This window comes from Mauremys mutica, chromosome 8, assembly GCF_020497125.1.
Source record: "Mauremys mutica isolate MM-2020 ecotype Southern chromosome 8, ASM2049712v1, whole genome shotgun sequence".
NCBI classification, from domain to species: domain Eukaryota; kingdom Metazoa; phylum Chordata; order Testudines; family Geoemydidae; genus Mauremys; species Mauremys mutica.
This window is the reverse complement of record NC_059079.1, coordinates 103,581,032-103,598,195: the sequence shown is the minus strand read 5'-3', so window position 1 is coordinate 103,598,195 and position 17,164 is coordinate 103,581,032. Positions and strand designations below refer to the sequence as shown.

The window sequence follows — 17,164 nt, the reverse complement described above, 5'->3', positions numbered from 1 at the left end:
ATCTAAACTGTGCACCACTGACTCTATCCTGGACCTTGGTGAAGAACAGCAATTTTCAAGGCACTCAAAGTCAGCATGTGGATTTTAGAGCGCTTAGAAAAATTGGCTGTCAAAAAGTAAACTAAGCTCAACCTTACTTCCAGTGGTGCTGCTGCCGCCACCCCACTGTAATAACCACTATAGTACATTCTTGCTCCTCTGCTGAGGCTGTTTTTTTTAGTTAGGGCTTGGCTACACTTGCAAGTTGCAGCGCTGGTAGAGGCTTTCCAGCGCTGCAATTACACCCTGTCCACACTTGCAGGGCACAACCAGCGCTGCAACTCCCTGGCTGCAGCGCTGGCCGTACACCCAGGTCTGCTTGGGGTATAAGGGTTGCAGCGCTGGTTCTGCAGCGCTGGTCATCAAGTGTGGACACTCACCAGCGCTGTTATTGGCCTCCAGGGTATAAGGAGTATCCCAGAATGCTTTTAACTAAATTATTCCCTTTGTTTTGTTATGCAGCCTCTCTTTGTTTTGTTGTCAATTCGGAGCTCCGGGCTCCGTGCACCGGGAGCTGCTTATAGCTCCTGTTTGCTGTCATTAATCTGTAACTACTGTCAACAATGAAATGAGATAACCCCTGCAGGGGTTGAGTGTTTGCTTTGCTTGAGAGAAACGGGGGGAGGGGGCAGAGGGGAGTATGTTGGATGCAGGTTGTTTGCAGTTAACAGTAAGGGGGTGGGAAAATTTTCTGATTTTGCACAGTGTCGGTTCCAAAAATCCACTCTCTCTCTCTCCCCCCCGGTCCCTGTCACACTGCCCCACACCCCCCTCTTTTGAAAAGCACGTTGCTGCCACTTGAATGCTGGGATAGCTGCCCATAATTCATCACTCCCAACAGCGCTGCAAATGCTACAAATGTGGCCACACTGCAGCGCTGGTAGCTGTGAGTGTGGCCACACACCAGCGCTGGCCCTGCACAGCTGGATGACCAGCGCTGCAACTACCAGCGCTGCAGATTTGTAAGTGTAGCCATACCCTTAGGCATTTACTGTTTCATATCTTGAGGGCCATGCTGTCTCTCAGGACCACACTTGAGAAAGGTATTCTCCTAGTGGTCACTGAATGGCTTTTCTTTTTTCTGGAAAATGCCTTCGCTCACAGATTTAAAAAAGCCTTGTGTGCTCATGAGAAAAATCTACATTGAACAGTTCAGGTGGTGATCGGCATCTTTATGTCTGTGAAATAGTCTGGTCAGAACTTTGATAGAACACCCTCTCCTTGTACAGATCAGGAGACCAAAGGAAAGTTTACAAATATCTCTCTAAAGGGACAATAACCCTATCAGTTAATAACCCTGTAAATCAGACTGAGTAACTCTATAGCAATTATGTTGTGTTTATTTCAAACATTACCATGCAACCATATGTATGTAAACCAGCTGCAATAAAAATACAGGAGGAGGGAAAAAAATAATTTGTGATGCATTCTTCAAGTCCACCTGCAACACAGAATACTACAACTAGACTGTCTGGTCTTGGGCAAAACATATGAGGTCTCTGCCTCCCTTTTTCCTACCTGAAAACAGGGCTACTTTTTACCTCCAGAGGAGGGGTTTTGTGAGGCTTTATAAATTTGAGCCTGATTACCAGAGGCCCTGAGCACCTGCAGCTGTTGACTTCATCTGGAGTTCTGGAGGCACAGCCCCTCAGAAAGACAACCCCAAAGGATCAGATTTTGGAGAGCTCAGCAATCATGCTTGAGGCCAGATTTTCAAAAGAATTCAGCTTCCAGTGTGCTGAGCTCCTTTTGAAAACCAGATCCTGAATCTCAATACTGTAGCTTTAAAAAACAAATGCACTATAGATGTGTTAATATTATTAGTTACACAGGGGACTCCACCTCATTTCCCTAGTGCAAAAAGCCATTAACATAGCATGCTATCAAATAATAAATCTTACCTAAAACCCACTTTCCTGCCTATGTAACACCTAAGATTATGAAAATCAAAAGGTTTTTTTTAAATGACTCATTTCACAATTTTTCTAGGCCCTACTTTCTTGTATTTCACTCAGCTTGAACATTAAAACTGACTCACTTTAGAGAGACCTGGTGTGTGAGGTGATATCTTTTATTGGACCCACTTCTACTGGTGAGAGAGACAAGCTTTTGAGCTGCTTCAGAAGAGCTCTGTGTGGCTTGAAAGCGCTCTCTCTAATAGCCATGGACCAACATGGTTATAACAACACTGCATACAACAATGGAAGATGATAAATCACTTTCACTTTCTGGTTTTCATGCGCCTCCTTGCAGTGTCTGGGGTAGCAAACATTTGCAGAACAAGGTTCAAATGCAGACAAAAACAGCTGCACAATGACCTAGCACAATATCCCATCCTGACAGAGATCACTGGGTGGGACTGCAATAGAAACAACAAAATAGCTTTCTTCTAACAGTTTTTATAAAAATCTTAAACAAGACGGACATTGACATTAACACTGACAGTATCTTTTTAACATAAGTGGTGAACAGATTATTTTACATCATCTGTCACCTAGTGAGATGTTTCTTAATTCTTTATACCAACAAATGACATATTTTAAACTTTATCCCACCCCCCATGTTGTAACCAAAATAACCTACCAGTTCTAGCGTTAAAACAAAATAGCCAATTCCAGACTGCCACGGCAGCTCTCCTTTCTTTGTTCAAAGCATTGCTGCCTGATTTAAATTCAATGTGTGATGCTTACCACTCCTCCAGAGGCCAGTTCCATCTTTCACATAATCAGCCAGTTTTACAGCCCAGCCATCTCAGTCTGCAGCTGCTACCTACCTTGAGCTGTCCTGCTTGTCTTCTCCTGGTTTGTCAGACACAGCTGCAGAATGACTCAGCAAAAAGAAGTTAATGACTCAGCAATATGAAGTGACTACAGCAAGCTTTCTTCTTCTCCTCTCTTGCTTTGTGGGAACATAAGCACAACATGGAACTGAGGGGCTTTGGCACCAGCTACAGTGTGTCTCTGAATCCCATGGAAACACCTTCTAACCCATTCTCCCTTTAAAGGTGCTGTAACTTAGAATTTGTGTCTTACTGTCCTGTGTATTAAGTACCCCGTGCAAACCAAAAGCTCCTCCCCCTAACACGGCTACCACTCTGAAACCTGACATCCAGTGAAGTTTCATCCCACTGCTACTTAATGATCTTTAATCAAACCACAGGACTCAGCATGAGACTGAGACACAATCCAAAAGCGTAACAGGCACCATGCCGATAGATGTAAAAGAACAATCAACGCAACACAGTCTCCCTGCAATCATGTAACCAATATGTGTTTTAATGCCATCCACAAGCTACTCCAGTGTCTCCTGACCCATTCATTTCAGGAGCAACAGCCCACATCCTCAAAGGTATTTAGGCATCTATCTGGACCTTTCTGTCTGTCTGAGCACCTCTCAGTCTTTAATGTACTGATCCCATTTTACAGATGGGGAACTGAGGCACAGAGGGTCAGAGCCTCAAAAGTATTTAGGCACCTAACTCCCCTGAAACCAATGGGAGTTAGGTGCCTAAATACCTTTGGGGATCTGGGCCAGAGAGAATGAGGCCTTATCTACTCAAAAAAGTTGTACTAACTGATAAAGTTGAAGCAGTACAACCCCTGCATGTGTTCACATAGTTATAGCACTAAAAAGATGTGTTTATATCAATATAATTGTGCACACACTCAGGGTTTTTCACATAAAACTATTTCAGTAACCAAAATAGTTATACCAGTAAAATCAGCATGCAGTGATCAGGTCTAAGTGACTTGCCCACAGTCCCATAGGAAATCTGTCACAAAGCAGGGAATTCAAGCTAGCTCTCCCATGTCCCAGATGAACATTCTCCCCACTTCACCATCCTTCCACAGTTTAAAATGTTTTTTACAGCATGCATCCTGTCTCTTTCCTGCTTCCCTCAGCTCGTCTGTTGCCAGTCTCCCCTCTCTCCCTTCTTGTGATACCTTCATCTTTGTTAGGGCAAAAGTTTTCTCCCCTGCAGTTCCTGACACAAGTTAGCTGGAAGACAACTTTCTTGTATCTCTCTGCCTCACTGAGTTCTTCTTTTATTTGAGAATAGAGAGGCCATACAGCCTAGTGGTTAGAGTATGGAACTGGGTTACAGCCAGCAACTCCTGAATTCTGATCTTGGTTCTGCCACTGACTTGAAGTATGATACTGGCCAAGTCACTTAATGGCTTAGTGCCTCAGGTTCCCCATCTGCAAAGCAAGATAATGACTTATTTGCTAACACACACAGGTGTGAGGATTTTCTAGTTTGTAAAGTATTTTGAAGATCTACATGTTCTGTGTTGCCAACTTACAATTTTATTGCAAGTCTTGCAAGAGTTGATGTTTGTTAAAGCCCCAGCTCCTGGAGTCAGGTGATTATGGGAGAATTACAGCGTTCATTTAAAAAAAATACATTTTCTACCTCACGTGGTTGTGAAGAAAGCTTGAAAATGTGACCCTATAAAGTCTCAAAAGTCAGAAGCCAAGTAAAAATAACTCAAAATGAATTATTTTTAAAATCTCTTAATTTTAAGACAATCAAATTTTTTTTGAAGCCTGATGTGATTTTTGAGCCCTTGAGATTGGCAATAAGAATTAATGTACTTTTTCTCCTTAACTACAACTCTTAGGCTATGACTACTCTACCATTTATGTCACTATAATTTATGTCACTCAGGAGTGTGAATAAGCCACCCCCCCTGAGCGACATAAGTTACACCAACCTAAGTGCTGGTGTGGACAGTGCTGTCAGTGGGAGAGCTTCTCCTGTGGACATAGCTACTGCCGCTCATGGAGGGTGGATTAATTAAGTCAACAGGAAAACTCTCTCCCATTGGCTTAGAGTGTCTATACGAGAGAGCTTACAGTGGCTCAGCTGCATTGGTACAGCTGCACTGCTGTAACTCTCTAGTGCAGCCATGGCCTAAATGTCTGTTCTCCTCAGCTGTTGGTCTTATAACTGACTGAATGCTTCAATATTATTCAATCTACACTATCTTTTCAGAGCTGTTTTCAATCACAAACTGCTGGCTTGTAAGGTTTAATAGCTAGGTACGGCATTACAGGAGACTCACTATATCAAATACAATTTGATATCTTCCACTATTGTTTGCAATGTTGTAGCCCTGCTGGTCCCAGGATATTAGAGAGATAAGGGGGGGTGAGGTAATATATTTTACTGGACCAACTTTTGTTGGTGAAAGAGACAAGCTATTGAACTACCCAGGTGGTGTTGGTAACTACAAGGACTGGGTTCAATATCTCGGGGTTCTTCTTAACAATACAAAACAGAACCAGATTGAGTCCCCACCAAGTAATCTGGAAAAACTAACACCACCTTGAGTGCCACTAAGAGGCCAGACTTCCCCACTTACAAGCACCGTATCTACGTATAACAAAAGAAAACTTATATTACAAGGGAAAGGAAAACCAGCATTCATCTGGGAAAACACAACCATGATTCAAAAGCATGTATCCATAAGAAAACACGCATCCTGCAATATGTTGGGCGGTGTTCTTTGCCTCAGTTTCTCACCTTGCGGTGCGAAAGTTTTAACAAAGGAATGTCCCTTTAACATGCCACTCCCTGTTCCCTCTGCTGCACCCCACTCACAGTTGGTTATTCTTGGTCAGCGAAGACCCAGAGTTCAGAAGTGCGTTCACCTGGGTTCGCCTCCCATCCCTAAAAGGGACACCACCTGAAGAACAGTGCTGTGTATCTCGAATGTTTGTCCAATAAAATATATTACTTCACCCATCTTGTCTCTCTGATATCAAATAAAGTTGTTTTCTAATGTATTTTACCGCATGCTTTACACACTGCACCAACAGACATAGAGGGACTTTAGGAAAAGCCTCTGCAGAGGTTGCATTGGCTAGAGAATTAGAAGGCTAGAAGTAGGTATGAGAGTACAGGGGCAGGCAGAAGCCAGTTCCTAATCATAGTTGATTTGCATTCTGAGAATGTGACATTTCCCTACATTAGAATACAGGTGAAAAAGAAAACTATGTTCCACTGCGGGTTTGGGACAGACCTTTTCCTTGGCACATTCTCAGGGCCTGATCCAAAGCCTATTGATGTCAATGGAAAGACTCCCATTCACTTCAATGGGCTTTGGATCCGGCCCTTACTGTTTGCCCTCGGGTGACTAGCTGGATGGTCTATGATGAACATTAAGGGATAAATCTTGGTTTCACTGATGTCAAAGTTTTGTATTGACTTCAATGGGATCAAGGTTTTGCACTAAAACTGTTAACGCATTCTTGTGCCTCCATCCCTCCCCTTCCTTCCTTATGGCTTTGCGTTGTTAATTGATTGTGGGACATAGTCCCTCTTTCCTTCTCTCCCCACAGAAAGTGTAAAAAACTCTCAGAGATTGAATAGGAGTCTTTGACCTTTCATCCCATTTAGGCCCTTTCTACACTTGGAACATAGTGGTGTTTGAAAATTGTAACAGGATTTAATAATGATACACAACAGTGTTGCCAATTCTCACAAGTTTATTGAGAGTCTGGTAGTATTTGGTGTTTTAATTGAAGCTGCAGTTTCTAGAGTCAAGTGATCACAGAGAAACTGAGCTTCCATTTTAAAAATAAGGAAGTTTCTAGTTCTCGTGGTTGCAGAAAAAAGTTTGAAAATGTGACCCGAGTGCACCCTAAAGGCTCAAAGACCAAAAGGGAAATAAACCGCCTCATTATTTTGGGGGCCAGAGTCATGATTTTTGAATGTGGGGTGTTGGTAACACTGACACAATCTTATAATAAAGCCAAAGCCTGAGAAGTGGTGAGATTTGTACTCTACACAGTGTGTCTCTTTTGTTTTAGAGCAGGGAAGGCATCTGTTCATGGCATTATCTTCATTTTGCAGGTAGCGATACTGAGACAGAGAAATAATTTGCACAGTGACAGAACTGGGAATAAAACCCAGGTTCCTCTGTTCTTTTCTTACCGTGGGAGCACGCTTCCACCTCCACAGCTTCTGACTGCCAAAAGCTGCTTTACAGATGTCTCCACAAAGGACATACTTAGTTTCAGTAGAAATCTACTTATGCTGTTTCTGCTGCTCAGTTTGGGGATGAGATAGGTGGGATCAAAAGGCATTTGTGTGTCTGCTTTGAATGACAAAGGCTCTGGCCAAACCTGGCTATTCCCTTTTTGGGGCTGCTTTAGGGTCAGCATCTCATCACCAGGTGGCGCTGTTTATGAAGTCACAAAGGCTACTGTTGTGTGTGGGAGGAAAGATTGACAAATATGTTCCTGTAAAAAGCATTTCATGATTAGTCATGTTGACTCGGGGGAAATGCGGTTATTTTGCCATTGAGGATTAAATTCATCCAAGTGCAGAGGGCTTGCGCAAGGCCCTATTATGTGTTATCTCTTTGTTACACACCAACCAAGCTCCCCATAAACTCTTAACACAAGGTTTTCAGAGGTGACTAGGGCCTAATTTCAACCTCAAAAAGTGAGTGTGTGTATGTGTGTGTATTTTCATACGCCCATATGATTTAACATGCAAGTGCATGGGTAAACAGGCAGATATACACATGCACACACAATCCTGTTAGCTTTCAGTCAGCTGCCCATTGATAAACAGCCACTAGCAACACAATTCCCCTAATCCTGTGCTACAGGATTTGGTAATGGACTATATCCAAACAACAAAGGACAGCAATGCAGGACCCTGAAGACACAGCTGGGTGGGACAGAATGAGCATATCCCTGTGCTTCCCCTGGAAACTGAACTGCTAACTTTCTAACTGGGTGTGTTTGTGAAAGAAGCCTGCTGTGAAACTGAAAGCAGTAACTGATGCATAGGCCTCATTTAATGAAGATCTTCCATTGTGATGCCTGCATGTTACACAGGTTACCATAGTAGCACAATCCATATCAAAAGGGCCAAGAGGCTGGAAGAAGTAGGTCAGTGTGGTCTAAATAATACCCAGACATGTCAGTTTCAAACTCAACTTGATCAAGGGAAGAAAACGAAATCCAGAGACAAGATTAAAATATATGGCTTCAAAAGTGCATTTCTTTTAATCAGAGAAATACACCATGAGCAACTTTTTAAAGCTACTTATCTTTTGTGTTATTACGAGAGATGGGCCTGAATCAAACACCAGAAACCAGACCACAAACTATAAGGGAATATGGATGCTACTTTGGACCCCAGCTTCTCAGATGGTCTTTATTTCTCTAATGGCCCAAATTAAAACTCCCACACTCTAGCTCCATGAAACTATGATGAAGTTCAGATCTTGACTCAAATTTTGCAGACTAGCCCCCATATTTAGTTACTAACTTTGCCTTATTTTTATCTGATTAAATCAAATTTACTTCAAGGAGCAGAGAAAGGAAAGGAAGTCATGCTGAAGTTATGCAATGTACATTTTATTTCCTTCTGTGGCATACAGAGGCGTCAATGTTCTCATGCTTGGTTTGAACTCTCTGTATTGTTATGAGATACATTCCAATATCAATTTTATAGATTTAAAAGCAGAATGTTTCAGACAGGCTTGCTGAGGGCTATATACCATCACTTTCAGGGGGGCTCTCCCCTTAACATAAGGTATAACCACACAAGGAAAAAGGGGTGTTCTTACCTCAGGCTAGCTAACACGTGATAAAATCCTGTTGAGGACAAGGCAGCTTATAGGTTTCACACTAGTTAGCAGGTCAAGGTAGAGATTATATGGGACTATAGGGTTTCCATTGACTTGCTAATGTTTATTACTGTAACTGGCATTGCCTGGCCTTTGCTAGGATTTTACTTCATGTTAGTTATGATGATTAGTGAACACAAGGTCGGAATGAACACATCTTTTTTCCTAGTAAAGACAAGACCAAAGAGATTAACAGATGCATAGGCCTTGTGTTAACTCTCTGCTTATGGGTGAATTTCCTTGAGAGAGAACCTTGAAACAACTTAGCCATTCACTGCACTAAAATTTGGAAAAAATGTGTCTTTTCCCCATCCAAACAGTTAACATCACTGTTGTACTGTGGGTTCTTATATTTCTAGTTTTTTTAAAAATGCTTTAAAAGTAATAATTACATAAAAACTGCCAAAGCAGGACTCATTGAGCAAGAATTAAGAGTCTTACAGACAAGTCCTTGTAGAAAAGGATAAAGGAGAGGGAATGGGGTGAGGAAAGAGCCTCAGTTAGCTTGACAAAAATACAGATGTTCAAGGCACTGACATGTTATTTGCATCAGAAGCATTAATTAGGTATCAAATTACCTAGTTTAGATACATCCTTAATCCTAAATATTTAAAGCTCTGAGTTACTTGCTGGTAACTGAGAAGTATAAAAGTGACCACTTACATATCCCTTATGTGTGAAAATATGACTAGCTGAAACAGGGCGATTGTGAGTCACTGCAAGCAAAGTGATGAGGTTGAGCCAGGCCAAACATCCAGAGTGGTAGCGAACAAGCAAGCCCCAAGCAGCTGAGCTCCTGAGCTAGCCCTTCCTGAGGGTTTACTGAAGCGAGAATCAATTCTGTACTTTGGTGAGTGGCTGAAACAAAGGGCTGGTTACTGAGCAGGATGTGTTTAGAACTGGATCAAAGCATTTTAGGTCTGGTTCTGCACCTATGGAGTAATTGGGAGTTTTGCCATTGACTTCAGTGGGTCCAGGATCCTTTTTGAGCTGACTGGTGACCTCACAGGTTTGTTCTGAAAGCTCACTGTATGGATTGCCTGAGTAACCAGGCACTTATGAGTCACCGGCAGAGATATTACCTGCATATAACAACATGAGATCAGGCCTTGGTTACACACAAAACATATGCCGGTATAGTTATAGTGGTACAACCCCACTCCCCCAGTGTGGATGTAATTATACTGGTATAAATGCGCTTATATCACTCTATCTTCAGGCTCTGTGTACACTGTGCACCTTACAACAGCGTGGTTGTGCCACTAAGCCGCACCATTGTAGGGGGCGGTAGCTTTGTCAATGGCAGAGTGGCTCCTGCAGATGAAGTGCTGTCCACACTGATGCTTTTTGTCGTTAAAACTTTTGTTGTTCAGGGGAGTGTTTTTTTTCACACCCCTGAGCGACAGAAGTTTTGATGATGAAAGTGCAGTGTAGACATGGCCTTACTCTCTTATGGGAAGAGGAATAATCTATACTTGTATTAGGCAGCTTTATATTGGTATAACTGTGTGCACACTAGGGGTGGAACCAGTATAACTATATCAGTAAAAATGTCCCACCCTTAACTACTACACTGGTACAAAATGTGTTTGTAGATCAGGCTCAGTTTAACTAATGAATAGAAAAGCAGCAAACAGATGAGCTCCCAAATAAGTGCAGAGAGATCTGAGAAAAAACATGGTGGATAGAGGTGATCTTCTCAGATGCTTCAGGTCCCAAGTGAAAACTGATGCTGGAGACAACCCTGGAGATAAGATGATGGTGTAAAGAGGAAGGTTGTGGATTCAACAAGCATATAAATGGTTTCTGAGATGAGAGATGACTGGATACGCTGGTCAACACTTGAATGTCACCCCCCCAAAACAGCCTCAAAAATAGCCTGGCTTATTAGCGAATTTCAGTTTAGGACTATTGGGGCAGGGGAGTTCTCATCCAGTTTCAGTAAGCAGACAACTACTTTCATGTAATTAATAAGAAAGAACACATACTCTGTAAGAAAAGGGGAAGAATAAGAATATAAAGGTGCAATGGACGCTTGAACCTTCATCATTTGCACAAAATGAATGGGAGGCCCATTGTGGATTATCTAATTTTGTGAATTAGCAAAAAGAAGAAAAGACTAGCACACAATACACATTTTTATGAGTATGGTTCTGCTTTTATTAATCATGACAATGTACCTTGTGGCTTGCTCCAAAGCCCATTGACCTCAATGAAAAGACTCTCACTGACATTGGGGCAAGCCCATGACACTTAAAAAAAAATCCCAAAGCAAAAGGGGAGTAGAGACCTCCCTGTATCTCCCTGCTTTAATCCTCTCATGACAGATGGAGCAATGTCAGACTGTCAGGGTTTTGGTGAGAATTAATCTGGTTTGCAGATTAACTAAGGGCCTCTCTACATTTAAAATGCTACAATAGCACAGCTGTGCGGCTGTAGCACTTCAGTGTAGACACTCCCTACGCCAATGGTGGGGGTTCTCCTGTCAGGGTAAGTAATCCACCTCCTTGAGAGATGATAGGTAGGTTGTCGACCAAATGCTCTCCACACAGGGCCTTGGGTCGGCTTTTGGATTTTTTACACCCCTGAACAATGTTAACCTAATTTTCTAGTAGAGACCAGCCCTAATTGAGAGTTAATGAGGTTTAACTGTGCATTAAGTATCCATACATAAATGCAGGGAGCACAGGGAAGCAACACAAAAGTGATGCCCAGCAGTGGGGAGAACCACCTAGTGCACACAGCTGAAACATGGTGGGATGATTCTCATAAGGAAGGTGTGAATGTCAATTGGTACAAGCTCTGTAAGAAAGACATAAAGGGAAGGGGTACAACAGATAATGAATCCCATCCTCTTTTAAGGAGCAGATTTGTGAACACTGATCAGTTCTCCTCCTCCCCAAAAGGGTGGTTTCTGACACATTCTGTATTATTTGTATTGCAGTAGTGCTGAGGATTCCCAGTCCAGGCTCAGAGCTCCATTGTGCCAGGCACTGAACAGAGAGAGAGTCACTCCCCCAGAATGCTTACAGTCTAGGTGCCAGACAGGGTGGGACAGATGGACAAAACAGAAAGGGGATGGGGTGGGAAGATAAGTTAATAAAATTAACAGGGTTTAGTAGAAAAATAGCAGTCTGGGCTTGCCCTTTTCCCAGTCAATGCCACGGGGCAGCGATGCGAAGGCATCATGGAGGAGGCAGGTTTTTAGGAGGGAGTTAGAAGAGGATCAGGTGGTGGATTTACACACAACAATACTTTATTACTTGTACAATGGCCTTGATTTGCTAGAGCTGCTGGTTCATGCAAGACAACCCTAGGCTAACAGCCTGGCAGTGAGATTTTTTTCACTTCTTGTATTATACTGACTTTGTTTGACCTTCAAATAAGAGAGGGGTAAAGCTGTGGAGGCTATTAATAACCATGTCCTGGGCCAGACATTCTCTCTTCCATGGGAAACCCTAGAGAGAGGAAATAGCCGCGAAGATTCTGAGGCGATTTTTCCATCCGCAGCAAGGCATAGCCTGCTCATCCCTCCACCATGGGGCCTTCCCCTCAACATGGTGGATCTCCAAGTGTCTGGGGCAGGCCAGGGGTATTTGCCTAGATGCCCCGCTTACTCAGCACTGCCTCTTTGGTCCCCAGTTTGCTGGCAGTATGGCTTCACTGCAGCCATGGTCCCAGGGATCTCCACCTCACAGCGGTTGCTTCTGTGACTCTGGGAAATGGAGAAACTTCATAGAAAAGCTAGTACAGCCTCATGCTGTATTATCTTTCCCAGGCAATCACCACAAAGACAGAGGATGGATGATACATGTCGTTGTCCCCCAATCACACATGCCTCTTTCCCTTCCTCAGTGAAGACCTGCAGAGCATCCTCTGTTAGCTCCAGAGGAGAGGGGGCAATGCCACTTATACTGACCCTTGCTTCCGCATTGATGGGGGGAGAGCCACAGATGGAGGATTCCCTCTGTCTGTGGATGTTAGAGGCCAGTGTGGGGGGATTATCTGAGCATGTGATTTCTAACTTCAAGGTGCAGTCTGTGTAATTCTTACTATAGGGACATCTAATGCTTCCAGTACTAAAACATTCTTGAAATTTTTAAACATTATAGAGGACAATTTACTAACTCAAAAAGTGTAGCAGCCAACATGGGGGAATTCTATATTAGACCTTGTCTTAAAAAACAAGAGGAATTGATCATAACAATAAAAATTAATGGTAGCTTAGGTACAAGTGATCATGACTTGATCACAGTTATAGTCTGCAAGCAGAATAAAGTCCAGACCACTAATATATACACTTAGAGCTTTAATAGGGTCAATTTCACAAAGCTGAAAACAATTATGAGACAAATGAGCTGGAAAGAAGTAGTTAATCAGAAAAATTTGAATGATAATTGGGAATCATTTAAGAGCATCTTACTAGTTGCCCAAAAAGCCACAATCTCACAATCAAGGAAAAAGGCCATACTGGTTAAAGGCATGGCTACACTTGCAGATGTAAAGTGCTTCGAGTTAAACCAGCCTTTGTAGAGCACAGGGAAATCACTGTAGTCTGTCCACACTGGCAGCTGCCAGTGCACTGGCGTTGCCACATTAGCAGCTCTTGCAATGGCCACAGAGAGCAGTGCATTGTGGTAGCTATCCCAGCATGCAAGTGGCTGCAACATGCTTTTCAAATGGGGAGTGGGGTGGAGTGTGACAGGGAGTGTGTTGTGTGTATGTGGGGGGAGAGAGAGTGGGTTTGTGGGGGGCTGAGAGCATGTCAGCATGCTTTCTTGTAAGTTCAAAACAGCAGCAGACCTCCTCCTCCCCCCCGCCTCTTTCTCTCTCACATAGCATTCCACAGTAATGGCTTGCATGCTGGCTGTCAGAAATGAAGCTTTGAAAGGACATTTCTGCATTCCTACAGGAGTTCAAAACAATGACAAGAGTGGCCACTTGACTTAAGGGGATTATGGGACGTTTCCGGAGGCTGATCAGAGCGCAGTAACGCAACACCTCGTTCACACTGACGCCCGAGCATTGTAGCCAAGATGCAGCAAACGTTATTCCTCTCGCTGAGGTGGAGTACCAGGAGCACTCTAGCTGCAGAGTCAGAGTGCTCTATGTGCCTTGCCAGAGTGGACGGGAAGTGAGCTAGTGCGCATGGGGCTCCTTTATTGCGCACTAACTTGCAAGTATGGCCATGCCCTAAAAAAAAAAAAAAGACCTGGTTCAGTGGGGAAGTGAAGGCAGCTATAAAAATGATATATAACAAATGAAAGAAAGGGGAGTAGATAGTAATGAATATAAATCAGAAGTTAGGAATTGTAGAAAATTGATAAGGGAAGCAAAGGGACACAAGGAGAAATCTATGGCCAGCAGAGTTAAGGACAATGAGTTCCCCCGCCCCACTATTTTAGGAACTTAAAAGAATCCTGACAATGATATTGATGGATGGATATGTACATTTATCAATATGTATCAATAATAATAATGCAGAAAGGAAGAAATGTTCAATGAATATTTCTGTTCTGTATTTGAGGAAAAACAGATGATATAGTCTCATCATGTGGTGATGATAACACTATTTCCATTTTGCTATTATCTCTGGATATTGCTATTATCTACTAAAGTTAGACATTTTAAAATTAGCGGGTCCAGATAACTTGCATCCAACAGTTTTAAAAGAGCTGGCTGTGGAGCTTGCAATTAATGTTGATTTTCAATAAGTCCTGGAGTAGTGGGAAAGTTCCAGAAGACTAAAAAAAAGAGAATGTGCTAATATTTAAAAAGGGTAAATTATAGACCGGGCAGAATGACATCGATCCCAGGAAAGATAATGGAGCAGCAGATATGGGACTCAACTTAATAAAGAATTAAAAAAGGGTAATGTAATTAATGCAAATCAACATGGGTTTATGGAAAATAGATCTTATCAAACTAATCTGATTTTTTTTAAATGAGATTACATGTTTGGTTGATAAAGGTAATAGTGTAGACATAAACAGACTTCTGTAAAACATCTGAATTGGTACTGCATGAGATTGTTTAAAAAACTAAAATGATATAAAATTAACATGGCACACATTAAGGGGATTAAAAACTGGCTAACTGATAGGTCTCAATATGTAACGGTAAATGCGGAATCGTTATTGAGTGGGTATGTTCCCAGTGGGGTCCCACAGGAATCAGTTCTTGGCCTTATACTATTTAATATTTTTCTCAAAGACCTCAAAGTAAACACAGAATCATCACTGATAAAGTTTGCAGATGATACAAAAATTGGGGGAGTAGCAAATAATGAAGAGGACAGGTTGTAAATAAACAATATATGCTTATTTCTGTATCAAGGACCTGTCCTCTTCGTTATTTGCTACTCCCCCAATTTTTGTATCATCTGCAAACTTTACCAGATAAACAATATGTGTTTTAATATGGCTAAGTGCAAATGTAGACATTTAGGAACAAAGAGTGAGGTCGTACTTACAGAATGTAGGTGAGGTCATACTTACAGTGACTCTGAAAAAGATTTGCGGATTGTGGTAGATAATCAGCTCAACATAAACGCCCATTAGGCCAAAAGGGCTAATGCAATCCTGGAACACATAAACTGGGGAATTTTGAGTAGGAGCAGAGAGGTTATTTTACATTACATTTTGCACTGATGAAAGCTGTTGGAATACTGGGTCCAGTTCTGATGCCCAAAATTCAAATTGATAAATTGGGGAAGGTTCAAAGAAGAGCCACGAGAACAATTAAAAGATTAGAAAACATGCCATACAGTGACAGACTTGAGCTCAATCTATTCAGCTTAACAAAAAAGAAGGTTAAGGGGCAACTTGATTACAGTCTGTAAATGCCTACATGGGGAACAAATATTTAATAATGGGCTTTGCAGCATGGGAGATAGGTGGAGCCCCCCTTTGGGGAGGCTAGCCCCCAGCTCTGCCCCTTCCACGCCCCGCCCCCCTGGCAGGAGCCACAAGCCCCCTCACCCCCAGCTGCAGGAGCCCCAAGCTGACCGCAGCCTGGAGTACCCTCCGACCTCCCTGGCTGCAGCCCAGAGCACCCCCTCCCACCCTCAGCTGGCCAAAGCCTTGCCATGCCTCCCCTCCCTGGACCCAACCCCCACAGAAGAAAAGTAGGTTCTGGGGCAACTGAGGAGGAGGTATGTCCCTCCTCAGCCGCCCCAGAACCTGCACGGGGCATAATAAAACAAAAATTTCACCGCCAAACCCCGCAACCAGGTGGCCCAGTGGCAGTGGCAGCACCAGGGGAGGCAGAGCTTCCCCTGGCCTATTATACCCGCCACCCATGCTCTGCAGTCTAGCAGACAAAGGTATAACACGATTCAATGGTTGAAAGTTGAAGCTAGACAAATTCAGACTGGAAATAAGGTATACATTTTTAATGGTGAGAGTAATTAACCACTGGAACAATCTACCAAGGGAGGTGGTAGATTCCCCATCATTCACAATTTTTAAATCAAGATTGGATGTTTTCTAAAATATGTGCTTTAGGAATTAGTTTGAGAAAGTTCTATGACCTGTGTTATACAGGAGATCAGATGAGATGATCACAATGGTCCTTTTTGGCCTTGGAATCTATGAATCCATTAATATGGAAACTATATGCTTGGATGCCTACTCAACCTGTGCACCAAAGCTCCATGGTTCCTGTATGATTTTCATGTTCAGTAAGAGATAAATAAAAAGCTAGCAGATATAATTTTATGATTACCCTAGACACAATTACCTTGGCCAGATGGCAGTCTCTAGAGCCTAAGTTTTAGCTACTGGTTCTAATTCAGTGCTGTCCTGTCTGTCCTCTCAGTTTTGTAACTCACGCTGCAGGTTGGATTTGTATTCCACAACTTTCTGCTATAGGTTTCTTGACTGATCCCCCTGCTTTCATCCTGCCTCACCATGAATACCATCGCTAACATAATGCAGGAGCTGCGTGACTATTGGGCAGACCATTTCTCACGCAGATTTCTACCTAAGAGGCCTCCCCTTCGCCGAATCAACTCCATTTCCACTTTCTACCTCCTGGACTACAGAACCCGGCAGGCTGAACTGGGTTTGGATTACGGCCCTCCGCGGGCTCAGCTGAGCGATGCCAAGTTTGTCTTCCAGGATGGCAAATGGCAAGGTGAGAGTGGCCTCTCTCATCGGCCGCCACTGCTGCAGTTATTCTCCTCCCATGACCGGGAGCAGTCCTGTAAGGTAATGAAGAAGGAGAACAAGGCTCTCCTGGAGGAGAACAATTACCTGAAGCTGCAGCTCGAGCTGCTGATGGACATGCTGACAGAAACCACGGCCCGACTGCACACGGTGGAGAAAAAGATGGACATCCCCACATGGCACACCAAGATCAAGAAGCCAAATAAGGTGTTGATGCTTAAGTCCTAGCAGGAACGTTGGATGCAAGACCAGGGAGTTTACACTTGCTTGGTTCCAGAAATCTAAAAAATTCCTGAATAAAATTAA

At 42.9% G+C, this 17,164-nt stretch overlaps 2 protein-coding genes across 6 annotated transcripts in view; one reads left to right on the top strand and one right to left on the bottom strand.

Annotated features, from left to right (window-relative positions):
• CANX (calnexin) overlaps positions 1-2,935 on the bottom strand; it is a 72,252-nt gene extending 69,317 nt beyond the window's left edge. The window contains exon 1 of one of the 3 annotated variants that reach the window (XM_045026916.1): positions 2,813-2,935. Coding sequence is in view for 1 of the 3 variants with exons in the window: in XM_045026913.1 (XP_044882848.1) it covers positions 2,730-2,753 (24 nt within the window). In the remaining 2 variants the exon portion in view is untranslated. Of the gene's footprint in view, positions 1-2,622; positions 2,646-2,729 lie in introns of those variants that run through there. The other 2 variants (XM_045026913.1, XM_045026917.1) reach the window with 2 other exon arrangements.
• The window catches only part of CBY3 (chibby family member 3), a 21,475-nt gene extending 4,311 nt beyond the window's left edge, over positions 1-17,164 (top strand). The window contains exons 1-2 of one of the 3 annotated variants that reach the window (XM_045026928.1): positions 9,419-9,540; positions 16,509-17,161. In XM_045026928.1, the coding sequence (XP_044882863.1) occupies positions 16,601-17,086 (486 nt within the window). In that variant the 5' untranslated portion in view covers positions 9,419-9,540; positions 16,509-16,600 and the 3' untranslated portion in view covers positions 17,087-17,161. Of the gene's footprint in view, positions 1-9,418; positions 9,541-16,508 lie in introns of those variants that run through there. The other 2 variants (XM_045026929.1, XM_045026930.1) reach the window with 2 other exon arrangements.